At 44.6% G+C, this 23,071-nt stretch overlaps 1 protein-coding gene across 1 annotated transcript; it reads right to left on the reverse strand.

Moving 5' to 3' along the window:
* Positions 1-1,814: 1,814 nt before the first annotated feature.
* Positions 1,815-23,031, reverse strand: LOC139154873 (vomeronasal type-2 receptor 116-like). Its single transcript, XM_070730244.1, has 5 exons — positions 23,006-23,031; positions 14,175-14,466; positions 11,750-11,968; positions 9,870-9,996; positions 1,815-2,719 (listed from the first exon to the last, which is right to left on the reverse strand). The coding sequence occupies exons 1-5, from the start codon at positions 23,029-23,031 to the stop codon at positions 1,815-1,817; spliced, it is 1,569 nt and encodes a 522-aa protein (XP_070586345.1).
* Positions 23,032-23,071: the final 40 nt, after the last annotated feature.

Raw genomic sequence — 23,071 nt, forward strand, 5'->3', positions numbered from 1 at the left:
TGCCAAAGTCTGTAAAATACTGTTGAAACTCAACCTGGAAACCAATTACGTTAAACAATGTATGGTTTATTGGGCAAGGATCTCTGAATATAATAATGGTCAAGAAATGGGAAAATAGGCAGATGAATGGTTTAATATTTTTATTGATTATAATTTGATTAAAAATATTCATAAAGTGATGCACTGTTGTATATAACACATGATAAACTATGAAAGATATATGCAGTGGTACCTCTACTTAAGAACTTAATTCGTTCCATGACCAGATTCTTAAGGAGAAAAGTAGAAGCAATTTTTTCCCCATAGGAATCAACGTAAAAGCAAGTAATGCATGCAAACCCATTAGGAAAGGAATAAAAGCTCAGAATTTGGGTGGAAGGAGTAGGAGGAAGAAGAGGAGGAGGACAGTCGCTGCCCAGAGTGAAGGGAGCATTTCTTTTCTCTGGACACTGGCAGAGGTTTATTCCCTCTCCAAATGCCCAGAGAAAGGAAAGTGCTTTGTTTGCTCTGGACAGCAAAAGCTTCCTTAAGCGCCACTGAAAGGCTCCACTGGCAGCCCAGAAAAGCTCGAGATGGTCAGGATTAAACGGGGAATGGCAGGAAACTGGCCGGGCCTTCGTGCCACTTTCAAATTTCCTGGGAAATTTTTCCGGACTCGGGTTCTTAAGTAGAAAAGGCAAATAAATAATGAACACCTGGTTCTTATCCAGAAAAGTTCTTAAGTAAAGGTGTTCTTAAGTAGAGGTACCACTGTATAAGTGTTTTAGATTTGGAATAAAAGAGAATTGCTGGGACCAGATCCATGGAGTTCTGGTTTAAATCATGAAAACCCAACTGTCCGATGTGCCATCAAACCACTTCAGTCCTGTTTCTCTTTGCGTCTATGTCAACCTGCCATAAAGTTTGGTGAGAGGGAATGGGAGGATAGGGAAGGGTGTGTGTGACAGGGGGATGGGACATTTCACCTCCGCCAGTTGGGTGCAGCTCTTTATTCTACAGCCTTTCATTTCTGACGATTGGAAGCTGTCTTTTTTTGCTCACAGAAAGGCCCCTAGTTGTTCAGCCCAGCCTTTCTGTCACAAGAAATCACATTCACCCCAGGCCACACGGGACACTTTGCCACCAGCCAATCATAGCAGTGCTCACAAAAAGCTACTTTGGGAAGGAAAGAATGGGACAGTTCCCCTCCCCCTGAGAGATGCTAAATCCTTAAAAAGGAGGAGGTCCGATTCCAAGAGAGATCCGGAGACCCTCTGGGGCATCTAGATGAGCCTCTTTCAACATGGAGAAACTCACCCACACACACACCAGTTCATCTTGAGGGTCCCCAGAAGTTGGGTGGGGCGGGGGCTTTGGGGGAGAAAGTGGAGGAGATCTAATGATCCTGCCCCATTCCCAGAGAGAGAGGTCTAGACATGGTCCAGGCATTTAGATGATCCCTCTTTTAATTCCCTCCTTCATTCATCTTAATGGTCCCTAGAGGTGGGGTGAGGAGGGGGCTTTGGAAGCTCTTTCACTCACTCACATACACACCAGTTATAGTCTGAACCGCTCCCCAAACACTGATACACTGAAAGACTGATACAGAATCATAGAGTTGAAGGGGACCTCAGGGGCCATCTAGTCTGACCCCCTGCTCAAGCATCAGACAGATACAGAGTGATAGAGTTGGAGGGGATGTCAGAGGCCATCTACTATGAACCCCTGTTAAAGCAGGAAACTGAAACAGAATCAAAGAGATGGATGGGAACTTGGAGGCCATCTAGTCCAACCGCCTTCTCAAGCAGGAGATGCACAGAAATTTGAGACATAAATCAAAGTTTTTTGTGCCCCATTATATTATCTCGGCAATTCAATTGGGGCCTCAGTAGGATAATGTAGCATTTGGGGAAAAATATGCAAACCAAGAGACCAGCCCCAGAGGCCAAGATGGAGAAAATCTCTACGGCCACCATGGACTTCCCTTTAGTGCTCAAGTAGGTGGGGAGGAATGTGATCCAAACACTGCAAAAGACCAGCATGCTAAAAGTAATGAATTTGGCTTCGTTAAAGCTATCAGGCAATTTCCTAGCCAGAAAGGCTATAATGAAACTCACAAAAGCCAGAAAAGCCAGGTAGGCTAGGACTGTGTAAAACATTGAAACTGAGCCTTCCTGACATTCCAAGATGGTCTCTCCTTCCAAGGAGTGGAAGTCCAAGTTGGGAAATGGGGGACAGGTTATCAGCCAGATGGCACAAAGAACTGCCTGGACCAGGGGACAGGCTAAGATAATGGAGTTGGTCAGTGGTTTTCCTAAGAATTTCCTTGCCCTGTTTCCTGGTTTGGTAGCCATGAAGGCCAGAACCACCATGACTGTTTTTGCCAGCACAGAGGAAACCGCAAGAGAAAAGAAAATGGCAAAGGCAGTTTGTTGGAATAGACACGTGAGCTTCCTGGGTTGACCAATGAAGAGGAAGGAACAGAGGAAGCAGAGCAGGAGGGAGACCAGGAGGATATAGGTGAGATCTCGGTTGTTGGCCTTGACTATTGGTGTTTCATGATGTTTACGGAAAACCACCAGTACTGCAGATGTGATCAGATAAAGGAAAAGAGCTAGAGAAGCCAAAGTGTATCCGAGGGTCTCTTGATAGCTGAGGAAGTGGATCTTCTTGGCAATGCATTGGTCCTTCTCCTTGTTGGGATACTTGTCTTGTGGACAGGGGTCACACTGGGCTGCATCTGAAATGAATAATTTTTGTGTAAGGATTTCAGTGTCATCTGTCATTATCCCTTTCCAAAGATTGACATGACTGCCCCATTTTCGTTCTGGCCAACCCATAAACTAAATACAAGAAATATACAAATTCCATTGACTTTTATCTACTGCCAACTCACTTCGATCATTAGTACTTCAGATTCTTGAATAGTACTTAATATTAAAATAGTCCTTTATGTTGATTTGAACTCCCTGAATTTCCTGGTTCATCCTTCACCGGGTTAGTGTTAGGAAGATGTTAAGTGCTGACAGAAGGACAACCTAACCCTGTTGTTCTGTTTACAAAGAGTATACACTTTTTCTGATCCAGGGTCAATTTGACCCATATTAAAAAAGGTTGATTTTAGCTACCTAATTTTTTTTTTGAAAACTTTTTTGCATTGGTTTACTAATTTGCACATTCCTGATCACAATCAAATGAAAAATGAAATTAAAAAAATAATTTTATTTGTTTATTTTGCTCAGAAATGTCCCCCTCCCTCGTCTGCGTGCAATTTTGTTCATTTATGTATAGATTAGGCTGCAAGGTATGCTACTGGTACTGCATACTTGTTTATTTATGTATTTATTTATTTATTTATTCATTCATTCATTCATTCATTCATCCAAAACACAGATACATAGGAAGAAAAATAGACATGTGATAATATAAAAGAGGGTGAGAGTAAACTTAGAGGAGAGGATATATGAAAGGAAGAGAATATATAAAATAGGTGAAATAAAGGAGAGACAATTGGACAGGGGATGAAAGGCACACCCGTGCACTTATGTACGCCCCTTACTGGCCTCTTAGGAACCTGGAGAGATCAATCGTGGAGAGTCTAAGGGAGAAGTGTTGGGGGTAAGGGGTTGACACCAGCAGCCCACCACTGGATGAAGTACACAGAATATTAAGTAAATGATACCCTGACAACTAATTTTATGCAAGAAATCCATTTTACCAAAAAACAAGGATATAAGTTGGAACTTGTAGCCTGGTCTGTATATAAAGCAAACATAATTGCACACAGCAGGGGGCGGGCTTTTCTGAGCAAAATAAACAACTAGTCCTTGGAGAGGGGCAGCATACAAATCCAATTAACAAATAAACTAAACAATATTTTTTTTCATTTTTCATTTGTTTATGATCAGGAATGTTCAAATTAGTAAAGCAATGCAAAAGCTATTCAAAAAATTTGGAACTTGCAGGTAATAAATATATAAATGAACATAATGCCGAGGTGCCAAGGAATTTAACAGTGCCGAGGAATTTAACTCGTTTTTCAATGCCGAGGAATTTAACTCGTTTTTCACTGATAAAGTTGCTTGGATCCGGGCGGACCTCAACTCCAATTGTATAACAGTAACGGCTGACAACGAGTCAGTCAAGGTGACTGGGGCTAAATGTCTTTGTCCATCTGTCTGGGAGGAGTTTGACTTGGTGTCACCTGATGAAATGGACAAGGTCATTGGAGCTGTGAGTTCCGCCACTTGTTTACTGGATCCGTGTCCCTCTTGGTTGGTTTTGGCCAGCTGAGAGGTGACACGGAGCTGGGTGCAGGAGATTGTCAACACCTCCTTGGGGAGGGGGTCCATTTCAGCTCCTTATAAGGAGGCACTTGTGTGCCCCCTCCTCAAGAAGCCTTCCCTGGATCCAGCCGTGCTTAATAACTACCTTCCAGTCTCCAACCTTCCCTTTATGGAGAAGGTTGTTGAGAAAGTGGTGGTGCTCCAACTCCAGCGGTCCTTGGAACAAGCCGATTATCTAGGCCCTCAGCTGTCTGGTTTTAGGCCCGGCTACAGAACAGAAACTGCTTTGGTCGCATTCATGGATGATCTCTGGTGGGCCCGGGACATGGGCTTGTCCTCTGTCCTGGTGCTTCTTGACCTCTCAGTGGCTTTCAATACAATCGACCATGGTATCCTTCTGAAGGGGTTGGGAGTGGAAGGCACTGTTATTCAGTGGTTCTCCTCCTACCTCTCTGGTTGGTTGCAATTGGTGTTAGTGGGGAGTCAGAGGTTGACCTCTAGGTCTCTCCCTTGTGGGTGCCTCAGGGGTCAGTCCTCACTCCCCTGCTATTTAATATCTACATGAAACCGCTGGTTGAGATCATCCATGGGCATGGGTTGAGGTATCATTAATATGCTGATGATACCCAGTTATACATCTCCACCCCATGTCTAGTCAATGAAGCAGTGAAAGTGATGTGCCGGTGCCTGGAGGCTGTTGGGGTCTGGATGTGTGTCAACAAGCTCAAACTCAATCCAGAGAAGACAGAGTGGCTATGGGTTTTGCCTCCCAAGGACAATTCCATCTGTCCATCCATTACCCTGGGGGGGGATTATTGACCCCCTCAGAGAGGGTTCACAACTTGGGCGTCCTCCTCGATCCACAGCTAACATTGGAATACCATCTTTCAGCTGTGGCGAGGAGGGCGTTTGCCCAGGTTTGCCTGGTGCACCAGTTGTGGCCCTACCTGGACAGGGAGTCATTGCTCAAAGTCGCTCATGCCCTTATCACCTCGAGGTTCGATAACTGCAATGCTCTCTACATGGGGCTAACTTTGAAAAGTGTTCGGAAACTTCAGATCGTGCAGAATGCGGCCGCGAGAGCTATCATGGGGCTTCCCAGATTCGCCCACGTTTTTACAACACTCCGTGGCCTGCACTGGCTGCTGATCAGTTTCTGGTCACAATTCAAAGTGTTCGTCATGACCTTTAAAGCCCTACATGGCATTGGACCAGAATACCACTGGAACCGCCTTCTACCGCACGAATCCCAACGGCCGAGAAGGTTCCACAGAGTTGGCCTTCTCCAGGTCCCGTCGACCAAACAATGTTGCTTGGCGGGCCCCAGGGGAAGAGCCTTCTCTGTGCCGGCCCCGGCGCTCTGGAATCAACTCCTCCCAGAGATTAGAATGGCCCCCACCCTCCTTGTCTTTCACAAATTACTCAAGACCCACCTTTATCGCCAGGCATGGGGGAACTAAGACATCTCCCCCAGGCTTTTATATTTTATATTTGGTATGTATGTGCTGTATGGTTTTGTAATTGTTGGGGTTTTATATATCTTTTTTATTATTAGAATTGTTCTGTTGTTCTATTGCCTTTTTATTGCTGTTGTGAGGTGCCCCGAGTCTTCAGAGAGGGGTTGCATACAAATCTAATAATAATAATAATAATAATAATAATAATAATAATAATAATAATAATAATAAATATTCTGACCCTCTGCCACCCCAGAGATCGGTGCCCACCTAATAAATAATAATAGTAATAATAGTAATAATAATAATAATTATTATTATTATTATTATTATTATAATTATAATAATTATAATAATTATAATTATAATTATAATAATTATAATTATAATAATTATAATAATAATTACTATTATTACTATTATTACTATTATTATTTATTAGGTGGGCACCGATCTCTGGGGTGGTAGAGGGTCAGAATATCCCAGTGCTGCTGGGGAGAGGCAGATAGGGCGGGAGCCACGTAGTTAGTTGTTCCAGGGGAAGGAGAGATCACTGCTTAATAGCAATCCCTTGTTCCAGCTCCGTGAGCTCAACCCAGGGGCTGGGCCCGGAGGAAGGAGTTCCTCTCTCTGAAATTTGTGCAGCCAGGTTTCAGGTATGGCATCAGCCTCAAGGAGGAGGGGAGGGGAGGAGTGGCTATTATAGCCAGGGTGAGCCTTTGACTGCATAGACTTGTTGCTCCAGAGGTTGCAGGTTGTGAGTCTCTCCTGGTGAAGTTGGACTTAGGGGTTCAGGTGGGCTTGTTGCTCATGTACCTGCCTCCCAGCTGCGTGTCAACAGCCCTGCCTGTGCTGCTTGAGGAGGTATCCGGGCTGGCGGTGGGGTTCCCCAGGCGTATTGTCTTGGGGGACTTTAACCTACCATCACTCAGTGAAACCTTTGCGCTAGTGCAGGAGTTCATAGCCACCATGATAGCCATGGATCTGATTCAAATAGTACAGGGTCCGACTCACGAGGGAGGACATGCATCCGACATGGTATTCCTCTCTGAGCAATTGAGTAATGGTCTGAGACTAAGGGCTTAGAAGTGTTGCCTTTGTCATGGTCAGATCATTTTCTACTGCGGCTTGAATTCCTGGCTCCAATCCTCCCCCGCAGGGAGGCGAAACCAGCTAGGTGGTTCCGCCCCAGACGTCTGATGGATCCAGAGGGCTTTCAAAGGGTGCTTGGGGTTATACCAAATGCACTCATCCACAGTTTGGCAGAGTCTGTTGCCATGGCCTGCAATAAGGCTGCGACGGAGGCTGTTGACTGGATTGCGCCGTTGTGAGCTCTCTGTGGCACTGGACCCCAGAGAGCCCCTTGGTTTACCGAGGAGCTCCAGGAGTTGAAATGCCAGAAGAAATGTCTAGAGAAGCGATGGAGGAAAAGTAAGCCTGAATCCGACCGAACACATGTAAGAGCTCATATTAAGACTTACAAAGTGGCACTCAAGGCGGCAAGATGTGCCTATCATTCCACCTTGATTGCATCAGCAGAATCTCACCCGGCTGCTGTGTTTATGGTGACCCACTCCCTTCTTAACCAGGGGGGAGTTGGGGAGCCCTTGCAGAGTAGTGCCAAGGATTTTAACTCATTTTTCTCTGATAAAGTTGCTCGGATCCGGGCATACCTCAACTCGCATTGGATAACAGAGTCGACTGACTCATTGAGGTGACTGGGTCCCGTCCTTGTCCATCTGTCTGGGAAGAGTTTGATATGGTGACACCTGATGAAGTGGACAAGACCATTGGAGCTGTGAGTTCCACCACCTGTTTGCTGGATCCGTGTCCCTCCTGGCTGGTTTCTGCCAACAGGGAGGTGACATGGAGCTGGGTCCAGGAGATTGTCAATGCTTCCTTGGGGAGGGAGTCCTTTCTGGCTCCTTAAAAGGAGGCACTTGTGCACCCCCTCCTCAAGAAGCCTTCCCTGGATCCAGCCATTCTCAACTGCTATCATCCAGTCTCCAATCTTCCCTTTATGGGGAAGGTTTTTGAGAAGGTGGTGGTGCTCCACCTCCAGCGGTCTTTGGAGTAAGCCAATTATCTAGGCCCTCAGCAGTCAAGTTTCAGGACCAGCTACAGCACGGAAACAGCTTTGGTCACGTTGATGGATTATCTCTGGTGGAGGGGGCCTTTCTGAGCAAAATAAACAAACAAACAAACAATATTTTTTTCATGTCATTTTTCATTTGGTTGTGATCAGGAAACTTCAAATTAGTAAACCAATGCAAAAAGTTTTTTTTTAAAAAAAGTAGCTAAAGTCCACCTTTTTAGTCTGGGTCAAAAAGACCTGGGAACAGAACAAGTGTAAGTTTTTTCACCTAGTAAAAACCAAGCAACCAAAAAGAAATATTCATAGAAAGAACCCCTCAAATGACTCAATGTCATAATATTTCAGATATGCAAAGAAATTTTTTTACACGGTCTCAAACTTTGTTTCAGGTAACATACGACCCGACCAGAATAGCAGGGTTAAATAAATGAGCTAAAGCTTGACTCTCATATGTCACTCTTTCAGAGATCTGACAGAGGGTTTTTCTGTTGTAACAATAGGTAAGGATAGTTGTTTGTTTGTTTGTTTGTTTATTTGTTTATTTGTTTATTTGTTTGTTTATTTATTTATTTACTTACTTACTTACTTACTTACTTACTTACTTACTTACTTACTTACTTACTTACTTACTTACTTACTTACTTACTTACTTAGTGTGCCGCCCCCCTCTGAAGACTTAAATTATTGAGGAGCAGAAAAATGTTTTGTTGGGCAGATCAGCACAGATCCATAAATTGACAGTTTATAAAGTATAAATAATCTGATATTGGGTATTCCCAACAAAAAGGACAAAATTAATGATTTATTCAATTACTTTCTTGACCAGGGGTCAACAACCCGTAGCTTCAGAGCCACTTGCTCCTCTTTTGGGCCCTCTGTGGTTTCTCCCTGTCCCATCACTGGCTGGCCTCACTCTCTCCTCCCTCACCTGGCCTGAGAACGTAATGGCAACAGTGTGAATGGAGAAGTGGTCATGATTAATTCTCTGGCACTGGATGACGAACATTGTCATCCCCGGGAAAGGCTTCACTTTGGTGACCCTCCTCTCCCCTTTGTGACTCCCTGGCTGGCAGTGGTGGGGCCAAGATTCTGCACATCCATGGGGTGACCCTCAAGTGAGCACCACGTGCAGCAAAGTTGCCTGTGGAGGGCAGGCAGTCGGCTGCCGCTTGCTTGAGGATGTGACTTCTCTCCTGCTCTAAGGATCTGGAGATTGCCTCTCCCCCCACACTGCAGCTCTTCAGATGAACAGAATGAGTGTAAGCCCCAACCCAAAGCAGCAGGAAGAAAAAGTTGCCTTTGCTCTGGTGACCCTTGTCCCCCGCCTTCTTCTCCCATGTGGAGTGGTGGGGCATGGCAAGGCAATGGCCAAATCCTTAGGGCAACAGAGAAATGGCCCTGAAGCTGCCTTTATGCTACATTTCTGCGAAAGGCAGTATTTACTTCCTAGTGGTAACAGCCTCCCCGCTCAGCCAAAGAGCTGGAAGGAGACAGGACAGAATGGGACATGGCAAGGCAATGGCTGGATCCTTAGGGCAGGAGAGAAGCTATGTCCAAATACCCTCCTTAAATAAGCAGCCACCCTCCCTCTTTGTGAGTCCCCGTGCATGCCACAACCAGCCAGGGAGTCGCAAAAGGGGATAGAGAGTCACCCAAAGAGAAGCCAGGGATGGCGATTGTTCCTTAGAATATACAAAGAGAAGGGGAGGGGGAGATGGAGAAAGAGAGAGATGAGGGAGGAAGGGAGAGAGAGAAATAGAGAGAGAGATGGGAAGAGGGAAAGAAAGATGAGAGGGAGAAAAAGAAATGGAAAGAGAGAGAGATAACTTTTTCTCATTGAAAACAAACCCACAAAACCTCGTGAGACATAGCTGGGGCAAGGGGGTGTAACTTGGTGGGAGTGACATCAAGTTGGCCATGCCCACCCAGGTTTTGTGATTCTGAGTGTTTTGTTTTTTCTGGGAAATGGGTCCAAATGGATCTTTTGACTTTTTGAGGTTGCCAACCCCTGTCCTAGATCCTGGAAGATCTGCGTAATGACAAGTGCTCTACCTGTCTGATTTGAGATGGTTCCTTCTGGACAAGGGGCACATTCGTAGCAGCAAATGGGCTGGCCCTCTGGAACTTGTCTCCTCTCTCCTGCGTGGCACCTCTTCTTGCCACACCTGGCAAAAGGCGCCTTCCAAACAGAGAAAAGAGAAGTGTTAGAGGTGGCCTGTGCAATGAAGATCCTTCATATATTCATTTCCATATTCCTCTTTTCCTGTTGAGAATGTTATCATTACAAATAGTTCACAAAGTTCTAACAGGAACCATGAAAAGCTCCTGAGAGAATCAGGCAAGTGATTCACCAATGGATGCTAACATTCGAATCTTGAACCTCAGAATAAAAAGGAACTACATTGAGTTACATTGCTACATTGAGTTACAACTTTGCTAAAACAAAGAATGATGAAGATCCAAATGAAAAGGTATGGTCCATTGAAATCTCTGCCTGATCTAATAGCATCCTGGTTTCATTTATTTATTTATTTATTCATTGGATTTGTATGCCGCCCCTCTCTGGAGACTCGGGGTGGCTAACAGCAACAATAAAACAGTGTACAATAATAATCTGATACTAAAAACGATTAAAAACCCATTAATATAAAAACCAAACATACATACATACACACACACATACATACATACATACATACATACATACATACATACATACATACATACCATGCATAGAATTGTAAAGGCCTAGGGGGAAAGAGTATCTCAATTCCCCCATGCCTGATGGCAGAGGTGGGTTTTAAGTAGCTTACAAAAGGCAAGGAGGGTGGGGGGAATTCTAATCTCTGGGGGGAGTTGGTTGCAGAGGCCGGGGCCACCACAGAGAAGGCTCTTCCCCTGGGTCCCGCCAAGCAACATTGTTTAGTTGACGGGACCCGGAGAAGATCCACTCTGTGGGACCTAACTGGTCGCTGGGATTCATGCAGCAGAAGGCGGTCACTGAGATAATCTGGTCCAGTGCCATGAAGGGCTTTATAGTTCATAACCAACACATTGAATTGTGACTGGAAACTGATCGGCAACCAATGCAGACTGCGAAGTGTTGGTGTAACATGGGCATATTTGGGAAAGCCCATGATTGCTCTCGCAACTGCATTCTGCACGATCTGAAGTTTCTGAACATTTTTCAAAGGTAGCCCCATGTAGAGAGCGTTACAATAGTCGACCTCGAGGTGATGAGGGCATGAGTGATGGTGAGTAGTGACTCCCGGTCCAACTAGGGTCGCAACTGGTGCACAAGGCGAACCTGGGCGAACGCCCCCCTAGCCACAGCTGAAAGATGTTTCTCTAATGTGAGCGGTGGATCGAGGAGGACGCCGAAGTTGCGAACCTTCTCTGAGGGGGTCAGTGGTTCTCCCCCCAGGATAATGGACGGACAGATGGAATTGCCCTTGGGAGGTAAGACCCACAGCCACTCCGTCTTGTCTGGGTTGAGTTTGAGTTTGTTGACACTCATCCAGGCCCTAACATCCTCCAGGCACCGGCACATCACTTCCACTGCTTCGTTGGCTGGACGTGGGGTGGAGATGTATAACTGGGTATCATCGGCGTATTGATGATACCTCACCCCATGCCCTTGGATGATCTTCATCCTTCATCCTTTCATCCTTCTTCTCATTCCCACACATTGTTAAAGGTTTCACAAAATAGACCTAAATTTGTTAAACTCAAATGCAAGTAATTCACCCAATTCCAAAACTATTCTCAGCATCTATTTTCACCTTAGAATAGGTGTTGTAGAAATCTGCGTGTTTGAAGTCCACAAGTCTTAATGTTGCCATGTTTGAGGACCTTTGCCTTAGAAGGGTGTTCAGCATCCTCAGGAGAAAGTGATGCTTTTCCTGAATTTACAACATTTCCTTCCAGCTCACCTTTGAGGCCCAGATGATGGCATCAGAGTTAATGGTGAAATCCTGGCCTTGGGCAGCCCTGGGATCCCTTTGCCCAACTTTCATAGACACAAAAGACTTATTGGGGTGGAAAACCCAGTTGATGATATCATAACGAGCAGTTCTCTGTACACTTTGTGAGAAGGAAATTTCATCTCCAGCACTGTTGTTGAAGTGGACATTTTTCAAATTGGCAAGAATCTGAAAGAAAAGAGCTCTTCATAAATTGGAGCAGTTAGCTGAAAAGCAGACATAGAATTTTATTTCTAACTTTCCTATATTATATCCTTCCCAATTATTATCCTGTCTTATTATGTTGGCTAGCATCTCTATTAGCATTACAAATAACGTTGGAGATAGTGGGCAGCCCTGCTTAGTCCCATTTTGAATTTTAAAACTATGTCTTCTTTGTCCATTCACTCTTATATATGCTGCATTCTCACTATATGTTTCCTTTATAGTCTCACAAAATGTGTCTCTCATATTTAAAACTTCTTACATAATTTATATAAATAACAATGGTTAATCTTATTGAATGTTTTGTACATATCTCCGGAACCGCCTGCTACCGCACGAATCCCAGCGACCAATAAGGTCCCACAGAGTTGGCCTTCTCTGGGTCCCATTGACTAAACAATGTCATTTGGCGGGCCCCAGGGGAAGAGCCTTCTCTGTGGCAGCCCCGGCTTCTGGAATCCACTTCCCCCAGATATTAGAACTGCTCCCACCCTCCTTGTCTTTCGCAAGTTCCTTAAGCAATATACTGGCTCTGTTAAAAAGTGCTATTGCTAACATGTTGTGAGCCACCCTGAGTCTAAGGAGAAGGGCGGCATAAAAATTGAATAAATAAATAAATAAATAAATAAATAAATAAACTAAGACATCTCCCCCAGGCTTATTATATTGCACGTTTGGTGTGAATGTGCTGTATGGTTTTTAATTGTTGGGGTTTTTATATATATTATTATTAGATTTGTTCCATTGTTATACTGTTTTTTATTGCTGTTGTTTGTATGGGCGGCATACAAATCTAATAAATAAAGAAATATCCCTTGAAATAATTTCAAGAAATGCATATGAGAAGCTTCTTCTCTATTGATCTGTGGACTGGATAAAATGTTGCAGAGATTACCTGCCATGGCTCCACATTTGAGATCCTTTTTCCAAGCTTCAGCATAGCTGGTTGTGCTCCTGATCCATAAATTGCATGCAATGCGTGTGCCACTGCATAAATGGCATTATAGATATTGTAACTTTCACCTGTCATGCTTATTTCAAAAATAAAATCTGGAATATCTTGTAAATTCTCTTTTCCTGTACATTTTTCTTCTCCTTTTGGAAGGACTTTGCCTGGTTTGGGGATGTGGCAGTCAAAGAGTGTTTCCCACCCATACAGGAGAATGCTGTCCCCTTCTTTGATTAAATGGTGTAAAGACAGGAGGAAATGCCTGAATTCTGAAATATCCCCAGTGTTTTCCCTAAACTGCAAAGCCCCATGCAAAGACTTTACACTTTCAACAATGTTTCCCTGCATAGTAAATTTCCAATGAGAAGTTAGGATCCAAACATTTTGAAGTGGTAACTTCAAATATATTACAGAAAGTTTCAGATATGACAAAAACATTACAGTATCAGTGGATTCTCCAAACACAATAATGACTTTAGCTTTCAGTACAATTTCCAAAAGGAATTTCGTAAATGCAATTATTCCTTCTTTAGCATTCAAACTTTCGATAAAGGCGAGGCAGATCTCCTTCTCCTTCAGCATTGGCATCAGAGTTGAAATGAAATGTCCTCCACTGTCATCTTTGGAGGTCCCAAGCCCAACCCAGTTCCACTGGAAATATAGGAGCAACTGAACTAAACCCACACATTGAGGAGAGTCACTGGGATTAATCCGGAAGAAGGAGGGATAAAGTGGTCTGTATTCCTGAGGAATCTCAAAGCCAACACCGAGCTGGAGAAAGGGAGATTCCTCTTTCAAAGACAAAATAAAGTTTTGTGCTAACTTTACCTGTTTGTTTGTTTTTTAAACTTACCATTCAGGCAGACCTAGTTCAATTAACAAGCTGAAGTTTCTTCTCTTCCTAGGAAGAGCTGCTAGTGACATATTTTGTCTGGTTTTGATATGTCAGAAAATAAGAAATAGATAACCTGATAGAAGTAATAAATTGCACTGAAATGCTGGCTAAACATTTATGAAAGTCAGAAAATTATTCTTCTTGGCAAGGACAGCCTTTCAGAATCATTTCATTATCAGTCTGTTGGGGTTATATATCCTGACACATAAAAAATAAAAATGAATTCAACTCTAGGATATCCCCTTTAACAACATCATTTTCATCCTTGACTGTCTGTGTTTCTGTTTTTTGTCTACACCATCCCTTATCCAATGGACCCCCCTTACCTGTGGGACCTTGTAGATGCTGAAGGTGGAGGCCATCTGCCTTGAGGATGTGGGGTGGTCACCTCCAATGACAGAGAGCAGGGGGTCCTGCCTGTCACATTTATAACCCGGAACCATTTGGCCCCATGTAGAGAGCAAGGAGAGGCTGATTAAAGATATCCTCCTTTTCCTCTGATCATTGTTACAAATCTGAAAGCCCAGTGTGACGTTGGGGAGGAGAACCAAATCTTTGTTGATCTCTGTGACAGCAAACACTAAAGCCAGGAAGTGCTGGTACTTCTTGACTGTGGGTCTGTAGTAAGGAAACCATTGGGAACATTACAGAGGAAAAACTATGTGTCCTAGCCATATTTTTGATGTTGTTTTTAAATAGCAAATCCCATATTTTATTAAAATTGTATGTCTTAGTGACACAAGAAAAATGCAAGCTCTACCACTGGTTAATTGCTCTCACCATTACAAAATGATTTCCTTAGTTTTATGTTGCTTTTCTCTTTGTTAGGTTCCAAAGATTGTTTCTTACCTTGGCCCTCTGGAAAATAGTTTGACCCCTTTGTCTTTGTAGAAGCCCCAAATCCTAACCACCCTCCTTCTTTTTGCTAGATGAAACATAACCCAATTCCTTGTATGTTTTGGGCTCCAGCCACTTAATCATTTTTATTGCTCTTGTTGGCTTGTCTCGGTTAGGCTATGAAACCTTCGACAATACCGAGCAGAGAATGTTAACAGGGCGTGGCTGTGTGATAAAGCCAAGACACAGACTTAGTTAAATAAGTATTATTTACATATAAACAATATATAAACAATCCAGAATAAACACGAAGCAAATATAGAATAATATGCACTGAGCAATTACAAGATTAGCACAACACAAAATACAATAGATAATAAGCACGAAGCTAAAATACAATATAGATAAAAGCACAAAGCTTATACAAGCATGAAGCTTAGACACAACTCCCCCTTTCTCTCAGGCAAAAGTAAAGTAAAGGAAATGACGAAGCAAAATAATGAGCTTTTATAGCTTCAATGAGGAAGTGATGAAATAGCCTTGAATATTAACTCTTTAAGTACAAGTTAACTCTTTGAATGCACATTAACCCTTTAAGTACAAGTCTGGTACAGTTTACAATATGCAGTTTACAATGGCAATCCCTAACAATCATGTACCCTGTACTAACCGCTCTTATCTGCATACTTTATAGTGTCTCATTTTTTTTCATCTATTGTGATGAACGGAACTGGTCACCATAATGCAGCACCTATTACAATACAAGACAATGAAAAACAATTAAGCTTTTCTATGAATTTTCTACTATGACTTTCTATCGCAATGAACATTGTCAACTTTTTTTTAAAGCCAGCACAACTTCAGATTAGTTGTTCCTCACTTTTTATGGGGTCTGTGATCATCCTGATATAGAATATTGAAATGATTTAGCATTTGAGCCTGCTGTATGATTAAAGGCAAGAAGTACATTAGGGCATTAGTGGACCAGGGATTTCTGAAAGGAGGCCCTGAATTCTGGGTCCACAAGAAGAGCAGTCTATAAATCTAATAAAATAAATGAATAAATAAATCCTTGACACAGCAAATAATTAATGCATTTTTCCTGCCAGGTGAAACTTACAAAGTAGTATAAGGAAGCCCGAATGGTTCCTCCTGAAAATTAGCCACACTTGATTGCATTAGAGTCCTCAAAGGTAAATTCCCACCAATAATGAGATCACCAAGTCTGTAATAGTGGTGTCTTCCTTTAGGCTGGAACAAATTCCTCAACACACAAACGGTTTGCCTCCTCTTAGCAGTAGTTGGAGGAAAGAGGCAGAAGAGCAGCAGCAGGAGAGGCAGCCCGATCATTCTTATCCCTTCTAAATTATAAACCAAGGTTCATGCAGAAGCTGAATTACATGCATGAACAAAGCAAAAAGTAAGGACAGCTGAGTCTCAACCAATCCAGGAAACACTCTTTTCAACACAAGTCAAAGTAATTTCACAGATCCTGCCCCTAGTGGAGAACATTGGAACATGTTTTCCAGGCAGGTTTTATCCTGAAATAATTTGTGGGACAGAAATCCAGAGGGATACATTAAGAATGACTCTTATGATAATTGCAAAGGGAAAGAATCCTCCTATACACTCAGCAATATATTTTATTTACACTCCAGAATGAGAAAAACAATTTGTCTCTCTTGTTGTTAATCCCTAGTGCAGATAGATTTGAGAATCAAGGGGAAGTTAGGTATTTGACATACATGAAACTGAACAGCTGGAAAAGAAGATGGAGTTTGACCTGAGCCATAGGTTTTTTTTGGATAGTATTGAGTGTTAATGGGGCATAGTGGCACAGGACAATAAATTGTATTCTAGTAAGTTTGAACAATCATTCCCAAATTTATATGAAATAACTTGGTAGGGGATGAATTTAGAAATTAATTTCTCCCATGGAAGTTCAATATATATATAGGAAAATCTCTCAAGATGTTATACTAATTTAAACTGTTTGGACCCAGTATTTGGACCCAGTGTTCTGCTATATTTTATTGATCAAACAATGTTTTGTCCTACTGCATGAAGGGTTTTGAATATAAAGAAACTCTCATATGTAACCCTAGCAAAGACCAAATCAACCATGGATGCTTGGCTTTCCAATATTGGGACTTAGAGAGTTTTCAAATAAATACACAGAAAAAAAATGTTGCTGTAAATTATGACTGCTCAAGATTATGAAATTTTGGTGAAAACATCACATTTAAAATCAACTGACCTTCAACTTAATTTATTTATTTCTATTTCTTTTATTTCTATTATTTCTATATTTCTCAGGGCGGCTCAGAGTAAATGGATACAAAAAAATATATGGAAGGAATCTAATTTAAAACAATTCTAGAACCCAATACTTTAAAAGTAGTCATCCACATTCATTCTATATACATTGGCCGGAGATAACACTCAACTGCCCCAGGCCAGCCGGCAGAGATTATTTTTAAGGCCTTGCAGAAGGCCAGGAGGGTGGAGGCAGTATGAATCCCCGGCAGGAGTTGATTCCAAAGGGCCGGGGCTGCTACAGAGAAGGCTCTTCCAGTAGGCCCACCAGGCGGCATTGTCTGGCAGATGGGACCTGGGAAAGGCCAACTCTGTGGAAACTAACTGACCTTTGGGATACTTGAGGCAGACAGTGGTCCTGTAAGTAATCTGGTCCTAAGCCATGTAGGGCTTTATAGGTCATAACCAACCCTTCGAATTTAATTCAGAGACCAATGGATAGCCAATGCAGCATGCCTACCTACCAGCCGACATTGTGAACTCCGATACTCTGGACATTTTTAAGAGGAAATTGGTCTGCCATTTGGCTGAGTGTTGGGGGGTTCGACTTGATGACCCACATGGTCCCTTCCAACTCTAACAATAAATAAAATAAATAAAGAAATAAATAAAAATAAAATAAAATGTAGAGTGTTGATGAGACATGGACATATCAGAGTTTTAGATTTATGTGGGAAATATAAATCTGAAGAATATATTTTTTAGCATCTCTGGTGGACTTGGAATAAAAGAGAAATGCTGGGACCAAATCCATGGAGGGCTCGTTTAAATAAACCATGAAAGCCCAACTGTCAGATCTGCCATGAAACAATTTCAGTCCTGTTTCTCCTTGCATTGATGTCAACCTGCCATAAAGTCTGGTGAGGGGGAATGGGAGGATAGGGAGGGGTGTGTGACAGGAACCAAATGTGCCATCCAGAGAAAGATCCAAGAACTCAAGCCTGGGGATGGAATGTGGAACAGCCATGCAAAGAAATGCCAAAATGCATTAGGGAACTGTTATCAAAATACCTAATCTGAAACTTATTGGTCATCACAAGGAGGGAGGGGGTGGGTGGGTGGTGGAGGTGAGGACTTGAGTGAAGGGAAAATTAATAGGACTAAGATGGAAACCCTCAGACCTCTCTTTGCTATGCTGTAACTGCTAGGTTTCAGTAAAAGCATATCTGTCGCTACAAATGGAGTTCAGGGTCTTATGAACCCCTCATCATACAAACTTTTCGAGATACGAACCTGGGGTTTAAGATTTTTTTTGTCTCTTCTTACGAACTATTTTCACTTTATGAACCCGCACCGCAGCTGGGATGCCCCGCCTCCAGACTTCCATTGCAAGCGATGCGTCCGTTTTTGCACTCCTGGGATTCCCCTGTGGCTCCCCTCCATGGGAAACCCATCTCCGGACTTCCGTGTTTTTGCGATGCTGCAGGGGAATCCCAGCAGGGGAATCAAAGCATTGCAAAAATGGGCACTTCATTGGCAACAGAACTCCGGAGGTAGGGTTTTCCAGTGAGGGAAGCCTCAGCGAAACCGCAGCATCACAAAAACACCAAAGTCCAGAGGTGGGGTTTCGAGGACTTCCATTGCCAACGAAGCACTCATTTTTGTAATGCTTGGATTCCCCTTCTGGGATTCCCCTGCAGCATCACAAAAATATGGAAGTCTGGAAGTGGGGTTTCCCATGTAGGGGAGGCTCATGGGACTCCCACCAGCACAAAAACGGGCATTTTGGCTCGAAAAAGGGGTGAATTTTGGGCTTGCATGCATTAATCGGTTTTCCATTGATTCGTCTTATGAACTATTCACCTTACGAACCTCCTCCCAGAACCAATTAAGTTTGTAAGATGAGGTATCACTGTATTTTGTTACAAATGTAGTTCAGTGTCTTTCTTTCCTGAACACTCAAACTGAGACAAGTCAGACATTAAGCAGCAGCAGTCCATTTTGGCCACAATTGTAGAGTGTGAAAGTACACAGGTCCTGCTTTTCTTATGCAGGCCATGTACTGTAAAATATCAAGTTCAGTGATGTTCCCCAAGCTATTTTCAGAAGAATTTCTCTGAAATGTATTTGGTCCCAATTTTATTGGTACCATAATTGTTCTTCTACTTTACTGAAGGCTGTGTTGAATTGCAAATGAACAAAGGGAAGCCTAGATAAAAACTACTTTCCACATCCCCATTCAGTTTAACTCTCCATGCATTTCCTTCTATTAGACCATAATAAGGACCAAAAAATTAAACATCCTCAAAATAATTGTTTTTCCTTTGTTCATGTTCTTTTGGGGGAAAGTCAATAACTTCCTCGAAGAATGACTTTCTCAGTATCTGGGTTCATATCTCGAAAAGTTCGTATGATGAGGGGTTCGTAAGACGAGTTATCACTGTACAGTGATCCCCCGGGTATTGCGCTCCCGATGATTGCGAAACGGCTAATTTGCGATTTTTGAACCCGGAAGTAAAAACACCATCTGCGCATGCGCGCCCTTTTTTTCTATGGGCACGCATGCGTAGATGGCGCCGGGCAGATCAGCTGCTGGGCGGCTTCCCTAGGTCTTCCCCCTCTTGGCGGGCATCAGCGAGGAGTTTCCCCACCGCCCACGCAAACTCCTCGCTGCTGCTGCTTCGCTCGGGCCGCTTCCCAGCTGAGTACTCAGCTGGGAAGCGGCCCGAGCGAATGGCTTGTCCGCAGCCTGCCTGCCCGCGCGCCTGCGGCTCGCGCGCCCTTCTCCCGCCCACGCCGTTCGCTCGGGCCGCTTCCCAGCCACCCACGCCGTTCGCTCGGGCCGCTTCCCAGCTGAGTACTCAGCTTGGAAGCGGCCCGAGCAAACGGCTTGTCCGCAGCCTGCCCGCGCGCCCGCGGCTCGCGCGCCCTTCTCCCGCCCACGCCGTTCGCTCGGGCCGCTTCCCAGATGAGTACTCAGCTGGGAAGCGGCCCGAGCGAACGGCTTGTCCGCAGCCTGCCTGCCCGTGCGCCCGCGGCTCGCGCGCCCTTCTCCCGCCCACGCCGTTCGCTCGGGCCGCTTCCCAGCCGCCCACGCCGTTCGCTCGGGCCGCTTCCCAGCTGAGTACTCATCTGGGAAGCGGCCCGAGCAAACGGCTTGTCCGCAGCCTGCCTGCCCGCGCGCCCGCGGCTCGCGCGCCCTTCTCCCGCCCACGCCGTTCGCTCGGGCCGCTTCCCAGATGAGTACTCAGCTGGGAAGCGGCCCGAGCGAACGGCTTGTCCGCAGCCTGCCTGCCCGTGCGCCCGCGGCTCGCGCGCCCTTCTCCCGCCCACGGCGTTCGCTCGGGCCGCTTCCCAGCCGCCCACGCCGTTCGCTCGGGCCGCTTCCCAGCTGAGTACTCAGCTGGGAAGCGGCCCGAGCAAATGGCTTGTCCGCAGCCTGCCTGACCGCGCGCCCGCGGCTCGCGCGCCCTTCTCCCACCCACGCCGTTCGCTCGGGCCGCTTCCCAGCTGAGTACTCAGCTGGGAAGCGGCCCGAGCGAACGGCTTGTCCGCAGCCTGCCTACCCGCGCGCCCGCAGCTCGCGCGCCCTTCTCCCGCCCACGCCGTTCGCTCGGGCCGCTTCCCAGCCGCCCACGCCGTTCGCTCGGGCCGCTTCCCAGCCGCCCACACCGTTCGCTCGGGCCGCTTCCCAGCCGCCCACGCCGTTCGCTCGGGCCGCTTCCCAGCTGCGTACTCAGCTGGGAAGCGGCCCGAGCAAACGGCTTGTCCGCAGCCTGCCTGCCCGCGCGCCCGCGGCTCGCGCGCCCTTCTCCCGCCCACGCCGTTTGCTCGGGCCGCTTCCCAGATGAGTACTCAGCTGGGAAGCGGCCCGAGCAAACGGCTTGTCCGCAGCCTGCCTGCCCGCACGCCCGTGGCTCGCGCGCCCTTCTCCCCCCCACGCCGTTCGCTCGGGCCGCTTCCCAGCTGAGTACTCAGCTGGGAAGCGGCCCGAGCAAACGGCTTGTCCGCAGCCTGCCCACGCCGTTCGCTCCCCCTCTTGCTGGCGGGAGGGCGAGAAGCCCTCCCCAGCACCCGCTCGCCCGCCCTTCGCCGCTTGCCCACCCGTCGCCCGGCCACCCGCCGTTCGCTCGCTGCTCGCCCGGCCACCCGGGTTCGGGGGGGTGCTGGCAAGCCGCCCATGCCGCCGGCGACGTTTTAAAACAGCCGCGCGGCTTTCCAATGAGTCCTGAAGACAAACGCGGAAGTTTGACGTTTGTCTTCGGGACTCATTGGAAAGCCGCGCGGCTGTTTTAAAACGTCGCCGCCGGCATGGGCGGCTTCCTAGCAGCCCCCCAAACCCGGGTTGGGGGTCTGGGGGGTGCTGGCAAGCCGCCCATGCCGGCGGCGACGTTTTAAAACAGGAACCCCAATCTTCGGCTTGCCACTATCATGATACACAAATTCATACACCTACTCTTAGACTGAACTTTTATAGGCAGACTTTGGGTATAGCTCTTCTGCAGCTCTCTCTGACAAAGGAGTCTTTTTAATGGCTCATTCCATTGAAGGGGTCCTTGGTACTATCTGAGTTTGGTTATTTTCTTGGAGGCATTTCATTGCCTGAATCAGATAACATCATCAGTGCTAGCTCATCAACTCTAGCATTAATGGAGATATCTATTTTGGGTAAAGAATTGCCTCCATTAAATCATCCAAACTCTGAGAGCTCCAAGGACCCCTAATTTCAACCCAGAGCTACAAATATTCCCTTTTATTGGGCACTCCATTTCTCTGCCAGATATGATTATCTTAATGTTTGGTATATATTTATTATGTATGTATGTATGTATGTATGTATGTATGTATGTATGTATGTGCATATATATTTAAATACAGATAGAGACACACATATATTATATATAGTATATTGCATATATAGAAACATAGAAGTCTGATGGCAGAAAAAGACCTCATGGTCCATCTAGTCTGCCCTTATACTATTTTCTGTATTTTATCTTAGGATGGATATATTTTTATCCCAGGCATGTTTAAATTCAGTTACTGTGGATTTTTCTACAATGTCTGCTGGAAGTTTGTTCCAAGGAATTATTACTCTTTCAGTAAAATAATATTTTCTCATGTTGCTTTTGATCTTTCCCCCAACTAACTTCAGATTGTGTCCCGTTGTTCTAGTGTTCACTTTCCTATTAAAAACACTTCCCTCCTGAACCTTATTTAACCCTTTAACATATTTAAATGTTTTGATCATGTCCCCCCTTTTCCTTCTGTCCTCCAGACTATACAGATTGAGTTTATTAAGTCTTTCCTGATAGGTTTTATGCTTAAGACCTTCCACCATTCCTGTAGCCAAGCATCCTACTTGCTTTCCCTACTGCCTGACTGCACTGTTCACCCATTTTGAGACTGTCAGAAATCACTACCCCTAAATCCTTTTCTTCTGAAGATTTTGCTAACATAGAACTGCCAATACAATACTCAGATTGAGGATTCCTTTTTCCCAAGTGCATTATTTTACATTTGGAAATATTAAACTGCAGTTTCCATTGCTTTGTCCATTTATCTAGTAAAGCTAAATCATTTACCATATTACAGACGCCTCCAGGAATATCAACTCTATTGCACACTTTAGAGTCATCGGCAAATAGGCAAACCTTCCCTACCAAACCTTCCCCTATGTCACTCACAAACATATTAAAAAGAATAGGACCCAGAACAGACCCTTGTGGCACACCACTTGTAACCTGTCTCTGCTCAGAATACTATATTATATATTACATATATTATTACATATATTAAATTATGTATTATAAATACATAACACAAATATGTATTTATGAAATATATTGAACATTGGTGGAAATAACTTGAGTCCTTAGAAAACATTACCTTTATATACAGACATAGGCCTTTATAAATTACAAATGTCTAAGCATTTTCTGTAATTTTGCCTATTACATCTTTAAAAAAAAACAATACAGCAACCTATAATTGTGTCTTCCCCCCTATTTAATAATGAACAAGTCATGATTTACTCTATTTATTCTTATACCTTCTTCCTCACTTTCCCACCCAATCTTTCTTCTTCATGATAGTTGCAATGGATAAAAAGATTAAACATTCCAAAGCT

This window comes from Erythrolamprus reginae, chromosome 1, assembly GCF_031021105.1.
Source record: "Erythrolamprus reginae isolate rEryReg1 chromosome 1, rEryReg1.hap1, whole genome shotgun sequence".
Taxonomy (NCBI): Eukaryota; Metazoa; Chordata; class Lepidosauria; order Squamata; family Dipsadidae; genus Erythrolamprus; species Erythrolamprus reginae.